The sequence below is a fragment of the Rattus norvegicus genome, chromosome 3, assembly GCF_021556685.1.
Source record: "Rattus norvegicus strain SHRSP/BbbUtx chromosome 3, alternate assembly SHRSP_T2T, whole genome shotgun sequence".
NCBI lineage: Eukaryota > Metazoa > Chordata > Mammalia > Rodentia > Muridae > Rattus > Rattus norvegicus.
The window spans coordinates 104,712,088-104,738,684 of NC_141536.1; the positions used below are offsets into that span (position 1 = coordinate 104,712,088).

The 26,597-nt window shown below is 45.0% G+C and overlaps 1 protein-coding gene and 1 long non-coding RNA gene across 12 annotated transcripts in view; both read right to left on the reverse strand.

Moving 5' to 3' along the window:
• The window catches only part of Fsip1 (fibrous sheath interacting protein 1), a 142,607-nt gene extending 134,813 nt beyond the window's left edge, over window positions 1–7,794 (reverse strand). For 7 of the 10 annotated variants that reach the window (XM_087650909.1, XM_087650910.1, XM_087650906.1 and 4 more), the window contains exons 1-4: window positions 7,585–7,762; window positions 3,634–3,766; window positions 2,241–2,424; window positions 83–237 (exon numbers count right to left, since the gene is read on the reverse strand). In XM_087650909.1, coding sequence (XP_087507035.1) covers window positions 83–237; window positions 2,241–2,424; window positions 3,634–3,766; window positions 7,585–7,679 — 567 coding nt within the window. In that variant the 5' untranslated portion in view covers window positions 7,680–7,762. 10 annotated transcript variants of the gene reach the window in all.
• A 3,480-nt stretch (window positions 7,795–11,274) lies between these two features.
• On the reverse strand, window positions 11,275–14,682 carry LOC120101637 (uncharacterized). Of its 2 annotated transcripts, none has more exons than XR_015683745.1 (3): window positions 14,544–14,646; window positions 14,314–14,453; window positions 11,275–11,397 (listed from the first exon to the last, which is right to left on the reverse strand). It is a non-coding gene; the product is annotated as an uncharacterized LOC120101637 (long non-coding RNA). The 2 variants fall into 2 exon arrangements; XR_015683746.1 differs by having other exon boundaries at window positions 11,276–11,397; window positions 14,638–14,682.
• Window positions 14,683–26,597: the final 11,915 nt, after the last annotated feature.

A 26,597-nucleotide genomic window follows, 5' to 3' on the forward strand; every position in this document is an offset into this window, starting at 1 on the left:
ATCAATAAAGCAGGACTGCATCAGCACTCCCACAGGCCATGCCTTTCTTTGCAGTAGAGGAAACTGACTCTACAGTCCTTACCTTGAGCTCTTCCCACAGCTTAATTCTCATTTCTAGGCCTTGCTTTTTAATTTCCTTTTCTCTAATTCGTCTTTTGGCCAATATCTTGTCGAGTCTGTGCATCTTATGAATGGCATTTTGAAGTACAGCATCCGTCCCTTCTAACTTGGGATCATCTGCATTGTGTTCAAGGTAGAAATGGATTCGAAGTTTAAGAAAAACAGCAAAATTTTGTTTTGATTTTACTTTTTATTCATTCAACCAATACTTACAGCCAATGGTGACACCTACAGCATTAGAACTGAGTCCTAACTTTGTGAACATTGAGTGTCTTTTCATATAAATGTTTAATCACACAGTGAGGCAGACACTGAAGGATCTAATGGGTCACTGGACCCTTCCAGGGGATGATACGTCACAGCACTGAGCCAGAAGTGCTTCTCTTGTGATTTTAAGTCCCCAGCTGTCTCTGTTTGACTCTGCTAAACTGTCTATATCCAAACAAACAACATAAAGAGCAAAGATCATGACACCATTCTAAACTGATTCTCATCAATGGAAGGCACAGGTATGCACCAGTGAACCACAGTAGGAAGCAGTACATTCTGAGCCGCCCAGTGGATCCATACGCAGCCAACTGGCGTTGGCTTTCAGCATCCATAGGCGTGCCGTTCCCTGCCCCTCTCTGTTGATTTCCTGATTCACATAAAAATGTGAAATTGAGGACGTTAGAAGAGTTGTCACTCCAGGTTTAGCTGACAACTAAGGGTAGCAGTAACATCAGGAGCTGTCACGTGTGGACTTGTCTGACGTGCCAAGTGTTTCATTCACACACACTGCTCATCTGAGCCCAACACAGTGGTCCTCCTCATCTTCTTTTTAATTAGTAAGCTGAGGCAGATTTGCATATCCAAAGTGTTTAACTAATAAGCAAAACAGTGAGCTCTACCCAAAGTTATCTGACTTCACAGTGAGAACACTTAGCTTCCAGGTAATGCTCCCTTCATGAAAACTGATAAACTTGAGATGAGCATCAATGCAGTACTAAGTCTCAGACTTCCCAGGTCCGATCTTTTAAAATAGTATCTTATCCTAAGTGAGAGCTCAGAGTCCAGTGGTGTTTACCTCTAACGTACATCTCTACCCCTTTAAGAAAACAAGAGGGAGAATTATATTAAAAGAATATTAACCTAATAAAGGGGTTTATAAAATCATGTTGCTTGCATAGTTCAATCCTGGCATCCACAGGCCAAAGATTTTAGACTAACTCGCACAGCATGAGAAAATGATAGGTCCTAGGAACTGGGCCTGACAGTTAATCTCAACTCCCTCGGACGTTTCTTACCAACTGCAAGTCCAGTCAGCTTGGTGCCCTGTTTGGCCAGTTTACTCACCATTACCTCTGGAGCATCACTACAAATGCCAGTACAGAAGGCAAAACTGCAAACGGCACCTCAGTCACGATAAAGCCTCTACAAGAGTCTCGGTGTCACGATAAAGCCTCTACGAGAGTCCAAGACACTTACATCCCAGGGATTCTGCACATCACAACTGAGAGCTGCTATTCTAACTCAATCTGACCAGAATGAATTTAATATCATGAAAAAAGGTAGCTTTTAAAATCTCATTATTGGGCTGGAGAGATGGCTCAGTGGTTAAGAGCACCGACTGCTCTTCCAGAGGTCCTAAGTTCAAATCCCAGCAACCACATGGTGGCTCACAACCACCTGTAATGGGATCTGATGCCCTCTTCTGGTGTGTCTGAAGACAGCGACAGTGTGCTTATATATAATAAATTAATTAATCTTTAAAATCTCAGTATTATCCATCACCATTAGGGCTATCCTTAAAGGGTATTTATACACACCTAATACAGTTTATTCTGCAGCTTTAGCCATCAAAACTGACCCATGAATCATGCCATGCGATACAGAAATACCCCCCTTGATGAGTGTAATATGAGCACAATAATTTTATTTTATTAAGTAACATGTTTTATTGAGTTTCTAAATGTATTTAAATACTCTCACTAGTCTTCTACATAAAAACAGATGAATTTCTCACTAAAAGCATGTTCTTTTTTTTTGGTTTGTTGCTTTACTCAGCTGAAAAACACACTTCTAATATTTCAAATACAGAATCTGCAGTTATGATTCGCCAGCTCCCGGTGTCGCCCCACCTGAATGCTCAGGGGTCCCCTGAGGTTGGCTCAGGTTCGAGTCTTCGTCTGAGCTCTCTTGGGCTGGTTCTGTGCTCCTGGGGTTGTCCGCCCACTCGTCGTCACTGATCTTCCTTCTTTCTTCCACTCTACTGTCCGATGTGCGGCCCTCTTTGCCAGAATTCAGCTTGTTCACCATGTCAATCTAAAGATTATGTCAACAAAAGTTTCCAAAACATAATACTCAAAGACATTTAAAAGGGCACTGGGTTTTCTTAAAACTTTAGCTTTTAACATTAGTAGAAGCATAAAGAGACGTGCAGGTACACGTGCCAGTGTTAAGTCCTAGAAACATAGGACTTTAATGAAGTGCAGTTTAACTGCAAATTAAATTTAATAATAGTTCACCAAATAAATGTCATTGTCCCACAACCTTGGGGAGAGCCATGCTCAGGCACTGCTCTCTTCTGTCCCCAGAGCAGCTTCCCCGTGTAGCTGCTGAGTGGTCCGAGCGACTCAGACACGCCCATTTTGAGTGAGACGTGTCTCTAATAAATGAGACTCTCGGGCCGAGGTTATTCTTAGTTTCCTATTTCATTTCAGCTTCCCTTTCAACTTCAGCAAAATTCATTCTGAAAACAGCAGTTTGGCCCAGCTCTGTCTTCCTGAGAGAGGGCAAAACGGGAGGGACATTGATGGAGGGATCAAGAGAAAGACAGCTTGAAAAACTCTGAAATCTCCACAGGGCGATGAGAGTCACAATTGAAGTAAATTCATCCCAGGGAGAGCCGAGTTCTCCAAGGAACTCTCTCTGTGGAGCACTGTCTACTGCAGCCCTCCGGCCTCAACCACTGACGATACCTACAGGCTCAACACCCTACCATAGCAATGAGCAGCCCTAGTACCAACCTCAGGGGCAGGAGTTATGTGATACTAAGACGTAAACTGACTGGTATGCCACTGTCTTCATGACAAGAGGCAGACGTACACCAAGCTAGCTAGCCAACAGGGAATTCTGTCTCCAAGCCCTCCACCTCACCAGAAGAGCATTGTGCTTCCAGATGTGTACCACCACTCCCAGCTTTATGTGGCTCTGGGGGTTCCAACTCGGGTCCTCACACTTACATGGCAAGCACTTTATTGTCTGTGCTATCTATTTCTCAGTGCTGAATCATTTTCATGGTAAATGCCAGTGGGTGTACACTAGACATTGCAATACGGCGTTTCCTTATGAAGCCAAACAGCACATAAATCTTAACAAAGTCTGGTGTAGATTTTTAAAAATTACCCAATAATTAAGAAGAGAGAGAGACAAAGAGCTGGGTGTGCTCGTTCTACACAATCTACAGAATCGCCATTTAAATGTGTGCTAACTGTTGTGCCTCAGAGCTCTGTCCCTCTCCAAGCAGATTACCTTGACAGGCCCTGGTTCTGGCGAGAGCACCTCCAGAGAACCGTTTGAACTTCGGCTCCCAGGACGTGATCTTGAACTTGAGGCTGGTTTTGAAATTCCATCTAGGTTTCCTTTTATAATATCCATTGACATCCTAAACCAAGCCAAAAAAGAATTAAGAAGCAAGTGACTCAGAGGTCTAAGTGGCTTGTTAGTCAGTTATGTTTACAGGCAATTACTGAGAACATGCTAACTACCAAAGTCACACATGTAAATGCTCTGCAATGTCATCGAAAGAATCTTACACATGCGGATTACACATCAGATACCGATAGCAGCTGTGAATGCTATCTCACTGTCTCAATGCAGGGGGAAAAACAAAACAAATCAAACAAATAAACAAAAAAAAACCCATGCCATGTCCTTGCTCTTCCCCACACAAACACTCCCAGACCAGCTTTCTCAGCCTGGACCACTCCATTGTGATGACTTGCTAAGGTCCCCCAGCCACCTCTTCCTGAGCTCGCTCTCCTTCCAGCTTTCCTGCTCCATGTAAGCTTCAGCAGGTCTTCACAGCCGCTCTGAGGTCTCGCTCCTTCACGCCACATTTTCTGGAGCCCCTTCCTCCAAATCACTACCCTCTCTTAATCACCCCCTCCCCCAGTTCCCCAAAACTCCGAAGCTCTACTTCTAACTAGCACCAGAAACTAAGATCTACATCCTTTATTAGAGGACAGACCTGCATTACCTGCCTGTACTTTGTCAATCTCCTTAACTGCTTTATGCAGGACACTATCAGACCTGTCCTGACACTGGCTACTTTGTTTCTAATGTGGATTTTGGAAATGAGGCTAACTTAAACTAGGCAGACCAGCTTAAACTGGAGGGAGAAGACAAACATTGTAGATATATCCTTCCAAACCATGCCCTGGATAGAGACCAGTTTAGACCTGCCTGGTGAGAGTGGGACAACATGCATCCTGTGAACTAGAAGAAACTGGGAGGATTCCAGCTTAAATATGGATGGGTAGCTCCTGCCAAATCTTTTCTAACTGCTCATAATTACATGCAAGCATTAAAACTGCAATGTCCTTATTCTACAAAGTGGCTTGTCTGTCGTGCTGTTTGGTGGACCAGACTCAGAGGCCTTGCACCCAGAAGGAAACAGCACAACACTAACAAGCTGAGGCCTCTCTTGGGCACACTGAAGAATAATATGGCTTGCCCTCCAACTGCTCATTGTGCCAATGCTGCTACTTCAGAGAGAAGTCGGTCCACTCTTCCCACTCAGCGACTGAGAAAGGCATTGATGTCAACATTATTCACACTCTGTAAAAGTGTTTGGGCTCACTCAGGAAGGGCCTGACATTGTTATTGTGGGATGATGGATCACCCGGGCCCCGTCACATCACCAGAGAAAAGCCTAAGTCACTAAAAGGCCAAATGTCTTTTCCATGCCCTATGCATCCTGTCAAGGAGGGCTTACTGCAGCTTGAGAGGAGCAGGGAGCTGGAAGAATGTGGCAGAGCCAATATAATACATCTCCAAAGAGGCCAAGGCACAGGGACCCAGCCATGACGTGGATCAGCTAAAAGACTCCAGAAACCTTTCCTTCCATCTGCTTCAAAAAACTGGTCAGCCACTATTATGTTTCTTCAGAAACATATCAAATTAAATAAACCATGGTTTACAGAAATTTTAACTGACAGACTATCTGTGTATTTGGCCATCTGGAAAAGAAGTCAGAATAAAGACCACTGAAGTGGGATCTGATGGGTGTATTGTGTGTTTAAGAAACCGCTTGTCACACAGAAACTCCACATGGAAAATGCAGAGCTACCCCAGAAAGCAGTCACACAGTGCATACCAAGTTACATGCACACTGAGAACGGACTTACCAGATATCAAGCCTTCACTGAGTATACGGCATGGGAAGCAGTATCCAAAAGGAGGGGTGTACAAGAATCTATTATAATCAAGATGCATCCAGAAATTGATAAATCCAAACAACAGTTAGTTAGGCATAATATTTAAGAGGTCAAGATGGCAACCTCCAGAAAATGTGACTGGGAACTGCTCAATCATTTCCTCCATTGTGAATGCTATACTGCTGTTTAACATGTGGACCAAATCGTTTTGATGAAAGTAAAAGCTAATTTTAAAAGTAATAAGTCAATATAAAATATGCAATCTCCCAAGGACTGGGAGGAAATGCAAGGATAGCTTGCAAAGAAATCAATGATATACTAAGCCTGTGTGGTGGTTTGGAGGAGGACGGCCCCCATAGGCTCTTGAATGCTTGGTCCCCAGTTGACAGAACTGTTTGGGAAGGATTAGGAAGGAGGTATAGCCATATTGGAAGAGGTGTTTCACGGCCAGAGGGACACCTCTGAGGTCTCAATAAACTCTCGCCTTCCCACTTAGCTCTGCCTTTTACTTTCAGATCAAGATGTGGGGTCTCAGATGCCTCTGTGGCCTCTGCTCCACCATCATGGACTGGAACCCTCAGAAGCTGTAAGTCAATCAAAGGCTTTCGTTTATAAGACTCTGGTCTAGGTAAGCGGTTGGATGCTGTAAGCAGAGCTTAAAGGGCCATCCTAGTGGGAGGTTAGAGGGCAATAGTGCTGAGAGCAATGCAGACTGCAGAGGCCCACAAACCTCAAGAGGCTTCTGGGGAGAAACAATACTAGCACCGGGGCTACAGAACTTTCCTACAGTTGGCAAAGAATGTGGCTGCTTTCTGTCTGTGTCCTGAAAATTTACCTGAGGCAAAACTGAAAAAACAAACAAACAAACAAACAAACGGAAAAAAAAACAAACGATGGATTAGATTCCTTAGCAGAGAAGATTTCAAGGCATGACTCTCTGACTCGGTTTCATGGCTATTAGTAATCACTCTTACGCAGGTCTACAATGAAAAGAACGACTGGGACGAAAAGAAACTTTCATTTCATACACTTCCTCATTTAATGATACACAATGTCATCTTCTTCGGGTACTGAAAGAATCAGAATTAAAATGCCAGTCACTTTACGATATTCAGGGAAGTAGAGATGTGCCCAGATTCTAATGGTAACAAATAACTGCTCGTGCGTGCCAACGTTTTATTACAGTTTTTGATCAGCTCACGTAGACAGTACATGATCTGCTGTGATGAGGCAAAACTGCCTGTGTGCCCAGACTGTTTGTTCCCTGTCTGATCGATCGATGAAATATATGAATATATTCCCCAGGCTGGTGGATGTCCAAGGGTATTGTGATGGTTTGCATATGCTTGGCCCAGGGAGTGGCACTATTAGAAGGTGTGGCCTTGTTGGAGGAAGTGTGTCACTGTGGAGGTGGGCTTGGAGACCCTCCTCCTAGCTGCCTGAGGATGCAGTCTCTTCCTGGCTCCTTGTGGCTGAAGATGTAGAACTCTCAGCTCTTCCTGCACCATGCCTACCTGGATTCTGCCATGCTCCCGCCTTGATGATGATGGACTGAATCTCTGAACCTGTGAGCCATCCCCAATTAAATGTTGTCCTTTATAAAACTTGCATCAATCATTGGTGTCTGTTTACAGCAATAAAACACTAACTCAGACAGGTATCTACCTATATGTTTGGTTTACATTTCTTCCATCATAAGAAAAGTCCCAGATCAATGTTTACCAGCCCTCTTTCTAGTTTCATTTTTCCTGTGTAATGACTGTGCTGTTTAAGGTCTATGCTACTGACTAGTACTCCAGACCTCAGTAGGACGAAGGCTCGTGAAGATGGACTAATGCAGAAAGAGTTTTCAGCAGAGTTCATGATTTCTCCTGGACAGTAGCTTCTAAGACACCCTGACATTGCCACACCCCTGTGGCCACCCCAAGCTGGCCTGGGCGAACAGGTCACACCCACCGCCCCCCAGGGACCTAGTCCTCCCTCTCCCCCTCCTGCACTACAGGCGACTCCACCGCGCCCTCTGCCGCACCCCGCGGCTACCAACCTCTGCCCGTGGTCCACGCGGTCCCTCAACTTTTCCGTGGGGACGATGGCTGGACGTCTAGGTACTGACTGGCTCCACTGACATTCGAGCGTCATACACTTCCCTTCGAAGGGGACCGGTTTTCCCGCCACCGCCTCCTCTGTGAAGATGAAAGAGGCAGCGGGCTGCTTCAAGGAACGCTGTTGCCCTGGCAACTAGAAGCGCGCGCGGATCACAGTCTCGCGATAGGTGTAAAGGTCCCGTACCTTCAGAGTTGGGCAATGGGGACCGGAAGTTGCGAGAAGACTGCTGACGTGGTGGGGGTTGGTGAGGCTGTGGCCCTCCTATGACCTTCTTTGCAGTGAATGTTCTGGGTGGGGAATGGTTTGTTCATCTTCAGGTTGGCCTCCGAAACGAGGCTTCCCATGTTTACATAGACCTGACCGGCTACTAGGCCAGCTCTCCTCTCAGATCCGTTACTTCCCATATCTCTATCATCCCTTCCTTGCAAGACTGATGTGCAGCTCAGAGAGATCACCTATGTGAAGGTCTCGTCAAATTCGGAGAGCTTTGTGTGTTATGTGTGTGTGTGTGTGTGTGTGTGTGTGTGTGTGTGTGTGTGTAATATTATGTAACATATTATATATAATATATATTACATATATTATATGTAGTGTGTGTGTGTGTGTGTGTGTGTGTGTGTGTGTGTGTTGTAAAGACTGGACTGTATAAAATAAAAAGGATTATGATGGCAGTACAAACCTTCACAGTTACCCATACTTTCTCTGTGCACAGCGCATTAGCCTCATTGCCTGGATCACCAAACTGATGTTCTTTCTTCATCCTCAGTACCGAGCCACCTCTGCTGCACTTCAGTCTGAACGGCCCTAAGGCGTTTTCACACTCAAGCTCCTTTACCCTCATGCTTTGGGGCAAATGCAGTGTTCCCATCAGAACAAATTGGTATAAGTGGAGTTGCCCAAAGAGCACAGCTATAAGCTAGGATGGTGCAGAGTGCAAAACCCTGACTGTAAAAGCTATCTGTGTGCTACTGATGCTTTGTTTCTGTCTCCAGGTCAAATGTCTCCCTTGAGCCCTGTTCCTTTATTGACCCTCGTAAGGCATGAGAACCCTCGCAAATTGAGCAGATGAAAATAGCCACTTTCTGTAGCCCCCTCTCCCCTCCAGCCCTTCCTATGCCGTCTTCTCCACACCACCCTCCCCAGGCTCAGCTCAGCAACTTTGGTAGCATCCTCAAGTCTGAAATGCTACCAGTCTGCAGTCAGATGCATCAGAATCCAAATGCTCCTCACGTCTGCAGGGTGCCCGCCCTCGCCTAGATGTTTGCGATAACCTACCTGTAGTTTCCTCCGTGGGAACCTCCCTTGCACCTCCTGTACGCTGAAGGACAGTATCCTACACTGCGTGTTCAGAACCTCAGTCAAATCCTGCCAGTCCTCTGCTCCGGACTCTCCATGACGCTCCACTCAGAAAGGTCTTTCAATGCCCACAGGTCCTGAATGACCAAGCTGTTAACCTCCCTGCCTCTCCAGTCTTGCCACCTTATCCCTGATAAATGTTGCTCCAGCCTCTGTCTTCACAGTTTACCTATTTCCCAGGAAATCCATGTTTTTCCAAATTCCCCTTTTGTGAAAGTTGGGAAATCCAAAAGATGCAAGGAAGTATTCTGCTTCTTGATGAGAATTAACCGTTAGCAGCCTGCATAAAGATGTGACTAAGGGAATCCAGTGACAGCAGTGCCAGACAAGAGAAGAAATAATGGCACCGTCAGAAGTTGAGGTTACCATTTCGTGGCACCCAGGCGGAAGCAGGAGGCAGGGGCATGACACAGTTTAATCTGCCCATCTTCCTTAGAGCTGGTATATGTTTTAGACCCTGCCTGTGCAAACAGGGAGGCATTTTTAGTGTTTTCTTGGTTTGTATCTGTTTTTAAAAAAAACAAAACAAAACAAAACAAAACAACGACAACAACAAAACCAAGATCTCACTGTGTAGCCCAGGCTGTCTGGAACTCGCCAGCTTCCTGCCTAGGCTCCGGACTCTAAGCCTGTGTCATGACACCCAGCTTGAACTGAACCGTTCCTAGGAATAAAATAGGAAGCTGGTACCATTTGATGTGTTGTGCAAACACTATGAACAATGTTTCAGGAAAGAAAACTGAGCCAGGAAGACGGCTCAGCAAGTAAAGGCGTTTGCTGTGCGAGCCTGGGAACCAGAGAGCTCATGTGAAGTCAGAAGAAGGGAAGCAACTTCCAAGCCACAGGTTTTCTGACCTCCACATGCCCATTGTGGCACATGTGCGCGCGCGTGCGCGCACACACACACACACACACACACACACACACACACATTATACATACATCATAGTACACACAGGCATACATACATTTTAGGAAAAAGAACAAAGAAATAATGAATTTCATTCACAATAAGTTCTTACCATCACAATTCCCAGCCCATGGTTAAATTACTGATAGATTTGCATGCTATGTGAAAAAAAAAGAATAGCTAGACTGGGGATGTGCCTCAGTGGTAGAGTGCCTACTTAGTGTGTGGCCGCATCTGTGTAGGAGCCGGTGCAGTCCCAAAAAGAAGTCCCCAAGACTGCCTTTCTAAAGTGGGCTCTAGATACTGGGAGAAGATTGCACATCTGCTAACAGTCAGAGCACAAAACGTTCCAGCCAAGTCGAGTAAACAACTGAAAGTCTCCACTGCGCCGTCAGCATTCTCAGCTGGAATTGCCCCTGTTAACAAATGAATCCAAGTGGGCTTGAGTCAGGAGTCATGCCTAGCCAGTGAAGCACCTCCATAGCTACTATTTGTGGAGGTCACCTATTAAAAAAACACCTTACCTGTGGTTTGGACACTGTTAGTGGATATCCTAGTTCAGTATAGTTAAACTACAATTCTGTGATCTTTGTTCCCCTCAAAAATGAAACTTCTTTGATCTTGGTATCAATCATCTCTTAGTTAAACACAATATTGTTCAAATACTAGCCAGTAATCTTCTCTGCGTTTTCCAGAATTTGAATATAAATTATAATTCTAAGTATGCCTAAGTTTAATCATTTGGATTTGGGTTTTTTCTTTGTATTTGGGTGTTGTTTGTTCTTTGTGGGGGGAGAAGGTGCTGGATATGGAAATCTAGACTCTACACATAGGAGGAGGCATGAGTTCAACCCCTCCCCAGCAGTATTTCTAGCTCTAATAGTTATTATTTAAACACACATTCAAGATAATCATAATAGTAAGTAAGAATACGAGAGTTGGAGGTGTTTTAAGAATAGTTTAAGGGGCTAGAGGTATAAAAGTAGAGTCTGTACTTAGCCTATGTGAAGTGTTGGGCTTCATACTGCACCAAAGTAAAAGAGGAACAAAATCTTGCAGTTTATATTTCCCGTTCCTACATGTTGAAGATCAGTATTTGTCAGGAGCTTAAAAACACAACTTATATACACAGAGCAACACACACACACACACACACACACACACACACACACACACACACACACCAGCTCCTTCTTCTTCTACCTGGAATACAGCTTCCCAACTGTCTGAGTGGCTCGCTTCCTCTTTTGTGCTTCCTGTGAAGGCCCTGCGGCCTTCATTTATGATCACTATGGGCTATGTTAGCTGGCTTTCTGTTTCAGTGATAAAATGCTTGATGAAACGAACTTGCAAAGAAGAAAGATTTGAGCCGGTAGTTTTTATTGGGGGAGAGGGTCTCAGCCCATGGTCACTTGGCCCTTGTGCTTCAGGCTTTGGCAACACAGTAGATCATAGCAGAAGCACTGGTGAGACCAGCCAGCTCTCCTGAGGAACAAAGACATGGAGAAATTAGGGGGTCAGGGTCCCAGTGTCTGCTTCAAGGGCATATCCCCCAGTCACCTAGCTGCATCCATTCAACTACTCATGACTGCTCCAGCATCTCCTAATAGCACCACAGGCTGTCAACAAGCATTTAACACCTTCAGAGGACATTTATCCAAACCATAGCATCTGTTTTATTTTTTAATAAAAGGGGGAGAGCTGGGGAGATGGCTCAGAAGTTATGAGCACCAAGGTTCAATCCTCAGCATCCACAGGGTGTCTGACAACAGTCTGCAACTTTAATCCAAGGGAATTGATGCCCTCTTTAGCCTCTGCAGGCACTGCGCAGAAGCGACACACAGACATACTTGCAGGCAAAACAGCCACTTGCATAAAATAAAAATAAGAAATGAGAAAAAGTTTATAATACAAAGAAAGTACCATTATTAGACGTCTGGTATTAAATAGTTGGGTAGCCCTAAATAAACTCACAAGTGTTTATGGGTCACAGTGTCCTCACTTGGGAAATGAGGTTGGACACGGGTTGGAGATCTGAACTCCACTGTACATTAAAACCACCATTGCATAAACTGCTGAGACCAGGGCTGCACCTAAGAACAAATGTGTCAGAAAATTTACACCACCTTCTCCACCTCACATCACCCAGTGAATGATCTTGATAAAATGCCAATTCAGTCTCTGGAGGGACCCTCACAGGAGATGGATATCAGGGCTCCTGGAAACTCCAACTGCTTTTTTGAGTAGCTACAGGTAGATCATCTCCACATGCCTACACGTGTGAACAAAGGGCATTTTTCTTTGTATGTGTGTGCATGTACACATTTGTGCACCTTGTGCAGGTCTACATTATGCACATACACATGTGCGAATGCAATCCAGGCATGCCAATATGGGTGTGGAGGCGAGAGGGCAAGTGTCAATACTTGCCTTCTACCTCGTTTAAAACAGAGTCTCTTTATTGTCTTTTCAATGGCATGTGTGAGCCTGAGACTGGCTAGCCCATCAACTGTCTAGAATTTTCTTTATTCCACCCCTGTCTCCCCAGAGGCGCTCTGGGCTTACAGATGTATATTACCCCCTCCAGCTTTATGGGCTTTAGAGCTATGAACTCAGTTCTCACACTCCAGTGGCAAGTGCTTTTACCCAATGAGCCATCTCCCAGCCCCTCTCTCCAGTTTTTATATTGGGTGCTTAAGGAAGCCCATTACATTTTTTCCCGTTTCTTGGTGATGTGACTGAGGGAAAAAAAACCTTAGGAAATACAGAGCTACAAAGACTGCACGTGATCTCTGGTGTTTCCTTTTTAAACAGTTGCCTTGTGTGCAACATGAGAACTCTATGAACCAAATGGAACAAACTCCGTGTCCCTCACTCTGTTGTCATCCCACACTGAGTCCTTATTGATCATCTTTTCCATAAAGCAGTCTTGATGAGGTAGCTTCTGTCTCTAGGATTCTTCCCATTTCATTTGCTTCCAACTGCTCTTATCTCGCTAACTGTTCAGTGACGCAGTGGACCTTGAGAGCAAACTTTAAGAAACTGAGTTGTTTTGTATTTGTCCTTAACTTCTTTGTTGTTCTGCCTCATATCGAGGGCAATACTCTCAAAACAGCTAACATTCAAAAATGACAGAACGAACCATCTTTTTCTAAGCTGTGTTTTCTACAATTCTGTGTTCTTCTGTGGATACTCCCTGTAGAGTGTTGTGCCTTCACGAGTAATTCATAAGTAGTTTTTGTAGGATGGATGTATTTTAAGCTAAGTTTCCCCTGGTCTTATTCCAGGGTGGGCACATATGGCAGTGTTGACTTTGGAGTTAGATTGTGTTTTTGTTTCCCATCTCTCCTGCTCTTGACACCCTCCTTCTGAGTGGAGTCGGATTTGAAGGACTGAGAAAAAGCCCACATTGCATTCCATCTGGGCTCCAACTACCAGATGCAGTGCCCCGGCTTCCCTCTTCTCACCATAAGCTCGTGCCAACTGTAAGGATGAGCTGGGCGAGCACAGACATCATAGACCAAGCTCAAAAGCCATTTCTTCCTAAGAGTTGTTATAGTGCGTGCTACGGCTCCTGCCCCTTACATCACTGAAAATGACGCTTGCAGAATGCCCAAGACATGGCTCAGATTTTTCATGCTCGTTTATTTCCCCACACCCCTCTAGTTGGCACAACTATTGTGCAGATTTATATTTGAGGTGAGCATCAAAAGGTTAGTGTTCCCCCTTCCCTGTGTCATCATCGTCCCCTGTGTCCGTCCCCTCCCCCATCCCCCTGCCCCCCACCCCCACCATCCTACCCCCATTACTTCAGAACTAATCTGCCCTAAGATTCCACCAACACATTTTCTCAGCCTCTTCAGGGTCTGAGTTTGACAAAGGGTTATTTAAGTCCACTAGATGGTGCTGGTTATCTACTGAAATGACCGCCCCCACCTTTCAAAGGCTCTTGCTTTCCTAGGATGTTAGGTGTGATTTAAGAGACCGCTGGACTGAAATCTCAGGTCCCTTGAACTGTGCTTGGGTGTATCTTTAAATAGCCATTCATGTGGGAGAAGTGAAAATTGGGTCTGAAAATAGTAGAAAAATATTATAAATAGCCAATGGCAACCATTTGATGATTTGAGAAAAACAGGAAATTCTCACACTTATTTATATAAAAAAAACAGCAGATGTGCAAAGTGTGCGTTTTACTCTACTTCCTCTTTTCTATACAACTTCCAGCACCTTCCAGTCCAACATGTCCACAGTGCGGTCCACATAAGCAAGGGTGAACGGGGGAGTAAATCATGTTGAAAACAATGAAGGCCGGGTAACAAGTAGTCTCGGTTTTATTCCAAGTACCGTTGGGTAAAGTATCTTTTTATGGTATTAGTTTTAGCAACTAGAAATGAACTAAACCTGCTTCCAGTGGGTTCTCAGTGATGTCCAAGGATCACTTGGAGGTGTTGTTAGTGCCTCCCCACTGATGCTGCAGGTACAGGTACGGTACAGGAGCCCGCATTTTAGCCAGTACGACGCTGATTCTGGAACTGAGCCTACTGGGGAACCAGAGACAGAAAATCATGTTTGAGAGGGTGGGCAGTGGGGCTGTTGCTGCTCCCAGGGGCTCTCCTAGGGACAGCTCCCACCAGAGCTCTGAAGAGGGACAGCAGGTGCTTCCTCCCTAAAAAGAAAAGTAGGAAATGGGAAATGTTTGGCCTCTCCACTTCCTTCATTCTGCACCTTCTCTCTCCCTCTGCTCTACTGTTGATGCCTCTGTGTAATGGAATCAGGTCCTGGTCGTCATGGATACCTTTAAAGCCTTGATACTTTTCAATGCTTATTGTCCCAAAACCATAACGATGCCTTCAGATTATTTCTTAAAGTGAAAGGAGTTAGTATATCCATTGCCATGTGACCTTCACTCGTTTAGGGACTGTGAATGTCAAGCGGGCTCGCCAGATGGTGGAGAGCAGTAGTTCAGGTTGCTGAGGTTTGCTTCTAAGGATGTTTACTTTTGTTAGTGTATTTGTCCGTGTGTGAGAGAGACTGTGTGTTCCTCTGTGTGTGTGTGTGTGTGTGTGTGTGTGTGTGTGTGTGTGTGTGTGTGTAGGAATGAGTGTGCACCAAAGCACATGCCCTATAAAGGGCAGAAGATGGTATCTGGTCCCCTTAGAACTAGAACTACTGACAGTTGGCAGTGGCCCAATGTGGGGGCTAGGAACTGCATTCTGGTTCTCCATAAGAGCACTCAGGGTTCCTAACCACCAAGCCAGCACCCCAGCCTCCAGAGATTTGTTTTTAAAAACAGCAAACCAATGAAGATGAGGCTGCGTTCTGATTCCTGCTGTAACATGAGGCTGGGGGTGGGGTCTTTTCAATTCTGCCCTCAAGAGTGCAGCTTGCCAAGTTTCTCCTTGAGAGAAAGGGACAGAGTTTCCCCCCTGAAGGGGTTCCCTCAAGTAACATCTGCTTAACACTTTCATTATGTTGCTGGTCCCAAAGTCACACAGCCCTGTACCTGTACAGTAAAGAGTGGCCAGAAACTTCCTGAGGCAAGCCCCAGGTCCCTTGCTGAAACCAGCTAAGACCACGTGGTCTGGTCCCACCACCTCTCTGCTGCCAGGAGGGTGAGTGAGACACACACTGCACACCACGTGGATAATGGCTAAGAAGTTTGATGATTTCTTGGCAGCAATCAACCCTGGGCTGAAAAACAGCACAGGTAACAGGCTGCCTGCTTCTAGCCTACTAGCAAGCTTGCCTTTGAATGCAAAACAGAACGAATAGCGTCGGAGTTTTGTTTGTTCCTTATGATCCGTAGCTTGCTCTGTTTGTTAAAATGTAGTTCGGGTTCTGTATTAGTTGCCTTTGACTCGCAACTATGGCAAAATACTCAACAAAAGCAACCTAAGAGAAGAAGGGTTGATTCCGGCTGGTGGTTTGAAGGATACAGTCTATCATTGCAGAGAAGCCCCTCTAGAGGATACAGTCTATCATTGCGGAGAAGCCACAGCAGGAGGAGCAGGCAGCGGAAGCAGGAAGTAGCTGGTTACTCCTGGTCAGGGTGCTGAGGGAAATAAACGCTGGTGCTTCATAGGCCTTCTCCCTTTTGTTTGTTCTGGGCCTCAGCCCTTGGGATGTTGCTCCCTGTGTTCAGGGGCATAGCTTCCCACTTAAACCTCCCTGGAAATGTCATGGACAACCTTAAGAGGTTCTCTCTCCTGCATGATTGATTCTAAGTTTTGTCAAGTTGGGAAGGAAGATCAACCATTAATCGTGTTGAAATGAAGCGACAGTGTATGTTACAGAAAACTTTACCATAAATGTCTGCACTTACTTCACTCTAAAGTTAAAGAAATGAAACCAATTAGGGTAACATGGCGAGTATACATGCAAACCAGCACTAAGGGTCTTAAGCAGCGATGCACAGAAATAGTTTTCCTTCGAAGTAATATCTCAGAAATAAATAATAACTGGATAGCCACAGAGACCTGTTCATCAGTCAAGGTCAGACTGCCCCATCCTGGCATTCTTAAAGAGCTTGAGTTTTGCATTTTCTCTTGAGGCTCTTTTATATATATACATAGTCTAAATTCAAGACAACGTTTCTTTCTGAGCTCACACTGTGTGAGGTAGACTGGAAACAGTTGTCTTGATCAATGCTGATCACAACTTATTTAATGGCGTTTGCTTTGTTTTCTCTCGATTTTTATCATAATAGACAAACCAGAGTTACTATTCTAATTGATATTTTATCTTCCCAGGATTCAACCTACAAGTGCACAAAACCGCTTTATACATCTCACATCACTGGATGCTGGGTCTTTCTCTGCCAAGAGCTACATGGCCAGAAGCCAGGCCCTTAACCTTGCACAGTCTGTTTGTTCTGCTAACACAATACAGGAAATATGTGTGGAGAGCAGAGGAGGCCTTGAGTGTGGGAAGTCCTGGGTGAATATGTATTGTTTGACACAGGCACAGCTATGTCAAGGACCCCAAAGCCTCCAACCCATGAGATTAGCAAAGTTCCTCCGGCCCCTGGAATGGGAATCAGAGGAATAGCAAAAGCTTCCTCTGTTCTGCATGTGGCAAATGCCCACTATACTTCCTCCCCGCTGTATGTTTCTAGCCTGAAGATGTTCCTCTGCGGAGACTGCTCCTGGTGAGATTAGTAAAACCTGCCTCCTGGTTTATCTGCATGGAGTAACCCTGCCCCCCTGTTCAACTGTTTATAAAAACTCTGCTGGGGTGCTAGGTTTCTCCAGCAGAGACCCCGTTCCAGTCAATCCCAGCTTGTCTGTGTGTCTGTCTGTTCTTCATTTCCTTAAGAGTCTGGGTTCATCCCTAGAGCCGCGCTAGATGCAGCACACAGAGAAGCTTTCCACGTCTTCAGCCTGAAGACGCTGTGATTCTCCTGCTTTAAGCAGCCGTGACTTTCTTTGGAAATAGCCCTCCCCGCCCCAAATGAAAAGACATTCACACCAATGTAAGGGGTACCTGCTCAACCAGCCAGGCAGCAAGAAACATCCAGGTAATAGTAAGAGCCTTCATTCTTGTCTCCTGCAATCATCTAAAAAGGAATTAAGCAAAGCCACAAAGCACATGCACTATTTGTATAGCACAGCTTAATCGAATGGATTATCGATCTCCTCATGTTTTATGAGACTGCATCTGTGATCCACCTTTATACTGTTGGAGTACACTGTACGGAGGTGTGTCTCTGTACTGTTAGCTCTCCCACGGAGGACTAAATACTGGCAGGATTCTGGTATTGCCATTTTGATGGCCCCTTACCTGTTTTTCTATTTTGCAAATATTTGCTCTTCCTCGCTTGCCTGGGGCAATCTAGACTTGTATCTGATTGGCTGTAATACAGATCTGACAGGCAATAGCTGGGCAAGAGGTGGAGGGCAAAACTTTGGGGTAGAGAAAGGGATGCTGGGAGAACAATCAGAAGCAGGAGATTCGCCAGCAGACGTGAGGTGAAAGCATGGGTCAGAGTGAGCAGAGAGGTAGGCTTGGCTACGTGGCAGGATGAGTGCCGGTATTAGTCGGGTTAGAGCTGTGAAAGTGCCCAAGTCAAAGGCCTAAGCTTTAAAATAAGAAGCCTCTGTGTCCTGATTTATAGTTACCGATTCTGGAAGAGAAAACCTCTTCTCACTTCCAGCTCCTTTATCAAATCTTGGAATGAAAACTGCTAAAATGTTTCCTCATTCTGTAGAACTAGAGAAAGTTTTTATAGTTGTTTATTTAGTGTAGATGTGTGCCCATGCACAGGTGTGCACATGTGTAGAAGTCAGGTGTTGTAATATTTAATCTCGAGCAGGGGTTTCTACCCAGCCTTTGACCATTCAGTTCCCAGATAAAAGACACACCATTTTTATATTTATGTAAGCCTTAAAGGCACTAGACCTGGGCAGATATCTACCCTTTAAGCTATTAAAATCTACTTCCCCATCAATAACTCTGAGTTATAACTTGCCGTGTTCCATTTGGGCAGCTCTTAGCTCCAATTGGCCAAGTTTTCATGACTCACCAAGCCCATAACATCTTCTCCTCTCTCCATCTTCCTCTCTCTCTCTCCTCACGGTCTCTGCCTCAGAAACCCAGCCCCACCACCACCACCACCACACACAACCAAAACTCTGCCTATCTGTCCTCCACTCAACTATAAGCTATAGGCACCTTTATTCACCGACCAGGGATACCTTGGTGGGGCAAGGTAACATAGCATCACTTGGGTCTGCCTGAGATTCTCCTCATCTGTGGGGGCAACCGGGGCCAGGATTTAGCATTGCAATTCATCGCAACAGACCAAAACTCAACAGTCAGAAGACAACTTGTGACAGTCAGTTCTCTCCTCCCACCATGTAGATTCTAGAGATCAAATTCCGGTTGCCTGGCTTGGTTATAAGCACCCTTACCTGCTAGCCATCTCACCTGCCAGAGAAAATACAATATTTTGGAGGTGCCATGTTGTGGGTTGGCCTGACGCTATTTGAATTCTGATGTTAATTCTGCTTCCTCATGAGGGGGTTACCCCGGGAAAAGCAGTCGATCACATACTCAGGTGATCTCACGTGAACCTTCTCCCCATTTACTGGTGCTTGGGCAGTGGAGGGGAAAGGTGGGATGGGAGGCCTTTGAGAATGGGGGCAGGTAGAGAGAGAAGGACCTGGAAGGAAGGAGGAGGAGGAGAAGGAGGAGGAGAAGGAGGAGGAAGAGGAGGAGGAGGAGAAAGAGGAGGAGGAGGAGGAGGAGGAGGAGGAGGAGGAGGAAGAGGAGGAGGAGGAAGAGGAGGAGGAAGAGGAGGAGGAAGAAGAAGAGGAGGAGGAGGAGGAGGAAGAGGAGGAGGAAGAGGAGGAGGAAGAGGAGGAGGGGGAGGAGGGGGAGGAGGAGGGGGAGGAGGAGGAGGAGGAGGAGGAGGAGGAGGAGGAGGAGGAAACAAGGATGGAGCAGGACCTCGTGGCCAGGAGAAACTGCAGAAGCAAAGGGTCTCATAACTGGGGAATAAGTTAGTACAGCGCTAATCCTGCTCAGTCCAGGCTTATCCCTTATAAATACAATAACTGGATTATTGGGGTTGGAAATTACTGCCACGGTGTCATGGTGAAGTCAAACGTGCCATTCGAATTGCTGTTGAGTCACCGGGTTTGAGTTTCAAGCGTTAAGCTGCATCCGTAACTCCGACGGTGGAGCTTTTGAAAATTGCCAGTTTTTTCTAATGAATCTAAATATCATCACTCTGCCCCACATTTCAGGGGATTTCATATCTGGGAGACTCCCTCACACTCCTGCATTTATTTGACTCTCAATCTCGGGTCATTTGTTTTGAGTTAAGTGCACATGCAAGCTAGTTCTGTGTGAGTGAACCTTGTCTCTGATCATGCCCAGGGACCCCAAGGAGGGCAGCAGTTAGATGGTCACATAAATTCTCCCCATTTCCTCTTTCAGTTTAGGTAAAAAGTGTCAGGAGATAGAGCACTTCTGGTTATGAACTGTACAATGCCCATTTACTGGTCCCCAATAACTCACAAGGAGAAAGTAAAATCCACACTAGAAAAATGTTGGTTATCTTTTTATCTACTATCTACTGCGTGAGTTAAATGATGAAGACACTAAAAATGCATTGGCTTCCACTCCACACATCTTTCTCATGGATTAGAGGTTTTTAGGGTCATAAATTCTGGTCTACGGTCTTAAGCAAAGTAGTTACTCTTGGGGTGATGGTTCCTTCCTGTTAAATCACAGGGCTGATATACTGCTAGGCTAAGGTCCTCTAAATTCTAAGTGCTGTGACTATATGCAGTAAATGGTCATTTTATGGAGAAAGAACTTGGCCAGGTTCTTAAAATAACCTTGCCATCATCCATCAATCAAAATTACTCTCTATGAAATCTAATTTTCACTTTCTGCCTGTGACTGTTGCCAGCAAACGATCATTTACTGAACCATTCCACGGTCCTTTTCTCCGCTAATATGTCTAGAGAGCACGGATCATAACCCAAACACTTCACCCTGAATATAACGGTATTATTAAGTTTAGTAGTATTTACTGTTATAAATGAATAAATCTAGACAGTATTTTATGCGCTCGCAATAAAGAGCATCACACGTCCCTCGGAAATGTGGGCGACGACGAGTGATTTGGTGGTAGCGGCCCCTCAATTCAGCTAAAGCTAAACCGGATGCAGAATTAAAAGGAGGCCAAGCGACGTCGGATGACGCCGATGAAGAGTCTCGGCAGAGCCAGCTCACCACTTCAAGACATTTACCCCAAACCAAACATCTCTGCAGTAGAACAAGGGTGCTCACGAGGCAGACGGAAATCAGAAAATAACACTGCCAGAAGCAGCTGCCGAGCTTTAAGGATTTTAATCTGGTCCCTGGTGCCAAGTGGGTATTCAAAAATAGTCACGATGAGGAACGATGACACTGATCATCAGCGCCTCGGCGGGCGCAAGCGGAAGGATGGGCTTTAATGCCCCGGCACTGTTTTTAGCTGTCTCGAACTCACATCATCTCTCAGGGCTAATGACGAAGCCATCTGTGCCTCCAGTTCCCATCTGCGAAACAGAGATCATGTCGTTTCCTGCACAAAGTGTGTGGGCTGGCTTTACTACTCTCCAGTGAGGCATCATATATAAATACAAAGCAGGCAATAACAAACTGAACACTACTGAGGGAGCACGCTTCAAGGCAGAGTTCATAAATTAAAATTAATTAAGAACTTCTCGAGAATGTGCTCGTGGCTCGGAGTGGTTGATGCAAATGGACTTATATTGCATTCGCTTTAGACGGTTTAAGTAAATAACATGAGTTACTAATAAGTAAATGAGTACTGAGATGTTTGGGTTCATTACACTCAATATAGTTGCATATATTTCTCCAGAATATCAGAAATTATTATAAATATTATAAACTGATTTCGGAAGCTAATTAGTATTATTTAAGTTAAATTTACCATAACCAAATAGCAGTGTCCCAAAAGAATAGTAATAAACCCAAAAAAGGGCATTTTTCTTCTTGCTCACCCAGAAGATACAAGGGGGAACAGAGTTGATAACAGCCTATCGCTGCCTTGTTTGTATGGCAAAACCGAAGGAACTGAGTCAATGGGGACCTGCAGAAGCCCTTGACCCCCTCACAGCTGCAGTCTCCTCATGTCTTCAGCCTCCCTTAGTGAAGCATCAGTATCTTCTTTGGTTGTCGAAGGTGCACTCCAAATTTTTGAAGTTTTTGAACATTATTTTTTTTAGTTTATCAATACAGATAGATGGATTTTCATTATAACTTTTTTTTAGAAAGCTTTAAAACACATCAAACAAATGAGCCTCAGAGGTGAAGAGCCACTCTCACCTGAGTTGTGCCTTCTGGCATTTAATATATTGTCACAGATCTAAGTAATATGCATATTTTATCTTTTGCATCGTCCGGGGTTGGCTCCTGTCATGGCAGATGTCTAACACTGTCAACACTTCCTGCCTCTCCTTCATTCTCGCAGTAGCACACTGTCCTTGGTCAACTCGGTATCTGGCGTTCACACTGACCTGCGCATGCGTGTGAGTATCATTCACCCCTGAGAGTTAGCCCATGTTCCCCCTCCCGCCTCCCACTTCCCAGACTTCCCAATCGCTCTATCGATTGCTGTGCTTGGCTCTCCTGTGCCCGTTGCTGAGTCTTCCCATATCTCTCAAATGCCTTCATGTACAGGTCACTAGCAAGACATCTATAAGTTGTATTCTTTTTTAAAAAAATTTATTAATTCTGAGGAATTTCATACAATATATTTTGATCAGATTCACACCCCCTATCCCAGTCTTCTCTCTAACATTTTCTAGGTTCACCTCCACCTCCTCAACCCCTCCCAACCTAATGGCTTCATCTTTAATTTGGAGGGGTTTTGTTTAGTTCTAATAAACCACTGAGTCCGGTTTGTACAGCCCGTAAACTCTGAGGCCATCCTCTGAGATGCATTACACTCTTGTTTGTGGACTAGGGTGATATGTATGTGTGTGGTATAGGCACTTGAGTGTATGTATAAAATATACATGCCCATCACACACGTGGGCAACTAGGGAAGGAAGTGGAGTCCTCTCAACTGTTCACCTTACTCCCTCAAAGCGGGATCTTTCACTGAACTTGAGCTAGGCTGGTGGCCAGCAAGGAGCAGCAACAGTCCTGTCTCTGCCCTGTACAGTGCCAGGTTAGATGCATGTGTAGCCACACGTGGCTTTTTACATGGGCGTCAAGATCTAAGCTTGGGTCCTCATGTGTTCTCAGCAAGTGCTATTCCTAAATGTCCACCTTAACCATCTCCCTAAAGAAGTCTAGTTTCCTTCATCTGGGCTGCAAGATTTGTGGACCCAATACAAATAAGACATCCTGCCTATAAGCTTATGTTTTTCAAAACCTACTCTAATAAGGGCTCTTAAATGCTTTAACCTCCCTTCTAGCACCCCACCCACTAGAGGTAGTGGAAAGGAAAGGTTAACGGGGCAAAGAAGGATGTGGACCTGCTTAGAAATAGTTCTTTGGGGTGATTTCAATCTTCGTTGTCAGGGTAGCAGCAGCAGTATACATGAATCAGCAGCAGTAGCTCGATCCACTCACAAACACCATTCACGAATCAGCAATGGCAGTTTGATCCAGAAGAAGCCCCAAGGCTCTGGCAATTGGTACAAGTCTGCAGAAGCAGCAAGAAGACACTGAAAAGAACAACAGTATCAACAACCTGACCCCTCAGAGCTTCCAGGGACTAAACCATCAACCAAAAAATACACATGAAGGGACCCATGGCTCCAGCTGCACATGTAGCAGAAGATGGCTTTATCTGGCATCAGTGGGATGAGAGGCCCTTAGTCCTATGAAGGGTCTATGCCTCATTATAGGGGAATGCTAGGGCAGTGAGGTGGGAGTGGCTGGGGGGAGGGCACCCTCATAGAAGCAGGGAAAGGGAGAATGGGATAAGGAGTTTCTAGAGGGGAACTGGGAAAAGGGATAACATTTGAAATGTAAATAAATAAAATAACCAAGAATTAAAAAAAAAAAAAGAAGCCACTGGAACACCACCAGAATTTTTTTGGGGTTTTTTCATTGTGACTGGCGATGCTCAGTGAAGAAGGCAAGATGAACCAAGGCCTCATTGTCATCAGTGAAGACCAGCATCAGCAAAGCCCAGTGGAGACCAGCAAAGAGCAGCAACAGGAACCAACGCCAGAACCAATGTCTTCCACTGTCTGTTGGGTTATATTTATACCCTTTCCAAACATCATGCGTTCTCTCAGGTGTCTACTCCGGCAGAACATCACATGCCCTTTCTCCAGGCAGATTCCAGAAAAACAACACATGTCTGTTCTTAACAAAACATCCCCCCATGTGTCTGCTTCAGCAAAGGCATCCTCTCATAAGATAGAAAACATCACATGACACAGATGAGTTTCCAAAAAAGCCCAAAAATTTTCACTTTATCTGCCTGCTTCCCTTGCCTTCTTTCTGCCTGGGTTTTGTTGTTGTGTTGTTTTTGTTTTTGCTTTTTGTTTTTTTTTTGCCTGTTCTGTTTTGTTGTTGGTTTAAATGGGAAGCCTGATGCACCCTAAGCATGTGTTCTACTTTTATCAGACTATAATGGCGACCCCATGACAGAAGAAAGGACCATGAGGTGAACATCACATTAACGGGAATATGGTGTTTTTACCATGTTGGACCTTCACAAGGCGTCTAAGCCACGGGGGCTGGCTCTTCCCTTCTGGATGGAGATACAGCTCGTATAAACGAGATTTCATGGACCTAATGGGCTTGCTTTTCTACGTCCACCATGTAAGCACATCCTGGACCTCCAGACAATGCAGCAGCAAGATGCCAATCTTGGAAGCACAGGAGTGCTCTCTTCACAGAGTAGAACCTGCTGACCCCTCGATCTTAGACTCCCTTCTTCAAAAACTGAGAAACACATCTGTTCTTCATAAGTCGTCTGGTCTGTGGGATCCTGTCATGGTAGCAGAAGTGGACTGAGATGTCTCAAATCACATCATTCCATCGTGGACTGGTGACCTCAGCACTGTCTGTCATTCTCAGGTCCCCTTCCCAGGACACCAGGGTTAACCACTGCTATCATCAGTGACATAGACCCTCTGTCAAACTTAGTTGCTTCCTCTCCTCCATCCTTTTCCTCCTCCTCCTTCTCCTCTTCCTCCTTCCTCTCTTCCTCTTATAAGACAATGTCCTCTAGTGCCTTTTAGAAAGAGTACATAAGAGGTAAGTTTTCTGAGAAGTGATCATTTGTAAATATTTTTATTCTACCTTTGCTTTTGAAATCTAGCTGGAGGGAGAAATCTAGGTTGGAAATTTTCATGTTCGTCCTGGCACCGCCTTTTGTAGATGCTATATTATTTGTGGATTGCAATGAATAAAAACTAATAAATTTGGGATCACTAAATTCTGATCAATACAGCTGGAAAAAGAATTATTGTTCATGACTATTACATACCTCAGGAATCATGTCAGTATTCACACACATGCACACACACACACACACACACACACACACGCAGCTTGAGAACTTACACAATATCTACTGAATGCAAACAAGACTTGAGGGGTGAGGAGAGAAGGGTATAAAGTACCTTCTGTGCCATTAGACCTGGCCCAAGTCTTTAGAGGAATCCTTAAGGACAAGCAACCGTGCTCCTAAACTGCAGATCTTCCACCAGAAAGGAAGGTCTCGCCACTGCCCCACAGGCTAGTATTTCTCATTTATTTATTCATTTATCTATCACTAATTCATTTAAATTTGACAGTAAGAGGCTCCTGAATGCTGAGAACAGGGATAGTTGTGCAGATTTCCATAAAACCATGCTGGAGATCAGTTTCCTAGTTATGCAAGGCCCCAGGACTTTATTCTCCTGACAAACTAAGTGATGCGTCAGCATAAGTGAGGGAAAACACTGGCTGGGACCTAGAGCAGAGGCCTGGGAATCAGAGCTCATTCCTACTTATGCTAAAAGCTTCCCACACAAAGGCCTTTGAAGCTGCCCTGGGAGGCCAGTACCTATCTCAATTACTAATTTCTCTCTCTCTCTCTCTCTCTCTCTCTCTCTCTCTCTCTCTCTCTCTCTCTCTCTCTCTCTCTCACACACACACACACACACACACACACACACACACACACACACATCCTCTTATTTACCATGATGCACTTCTCTTCAGGCCTCACAACTCTAATATAGCACAACAGTTGTGGCATAAACGTAGTAAAGTTTCGTAACTATTTGAGGGAAGGGAATCACCTTGTCACAGTGTTAGTTGCATTATAGCTTGGTAGACTTCAGTCTGAAAGCATTAGTTAATGGCTGTCAGGGAGGGAGAGATCCTCTTTCAAAAATATATATATATATGTATGTATAATGAAAATTGCAAAACACTTAAGATGCAGTTAAAAATATGAAAGTACTACTAATCCTTGCCCTTCATGAAAACTCAGATTGGCATAAACTCTTTCCCCCTAGAACATTTCAGGCCTGCAGTGCACACCAACCCCTGATCCCTGGATACAGGTGTGCCACAAGCTGAACATCACAGAGTCGGGGTGACAAGGGGCTCTTCTCTCCAGTCCCAGCAATCAAACTTGATCTCGGATGTCAATAGAGATGCAGTGCTGCGGGTGATGGACTCGAGTCTCCTTTCCTGTAGACAGGCCACTCTGGGTTTGTATGTGACTCCTGACACCGTCTGTGTGTTCTGTTCTCCTTCTGTGTCACTGGCATCGGAATCTATGTGCATTTGTTTCCAGTTATGGCTTCTGAATTGTCCAAAGTAACACTGTGGCTTATGGTTTCTCTCCCTAGGGATTTAAACAGTCCTTTGTGTAGGCACTGTCCAAAGTGTCAGCACTGTGATTATGATTGTTAGACTAACCTGGGAAAGCACCAGTTAGTGTGGCTCTCTGAATAGCATTCTGAAGAAATCCCCTGGTCTCTTTTTTTTTAACACGCTAAGGACCAGCATTGATTTAGCTGTACTGGGTCAGACTCCGTTGAGGCACACCATTTAACCCTTATGCATGCTCATGAACTTTCTCCCCTGTGCTTGAGTTTTACTGAACACACAGTTCACAGTAAAGCTTTGTGCAGGTAGAAAATTGGGGTAGGGGATCCTTCAGAGCATAATAGAGGCTAGAGTAAGAGCCAATCTAGGAGTGT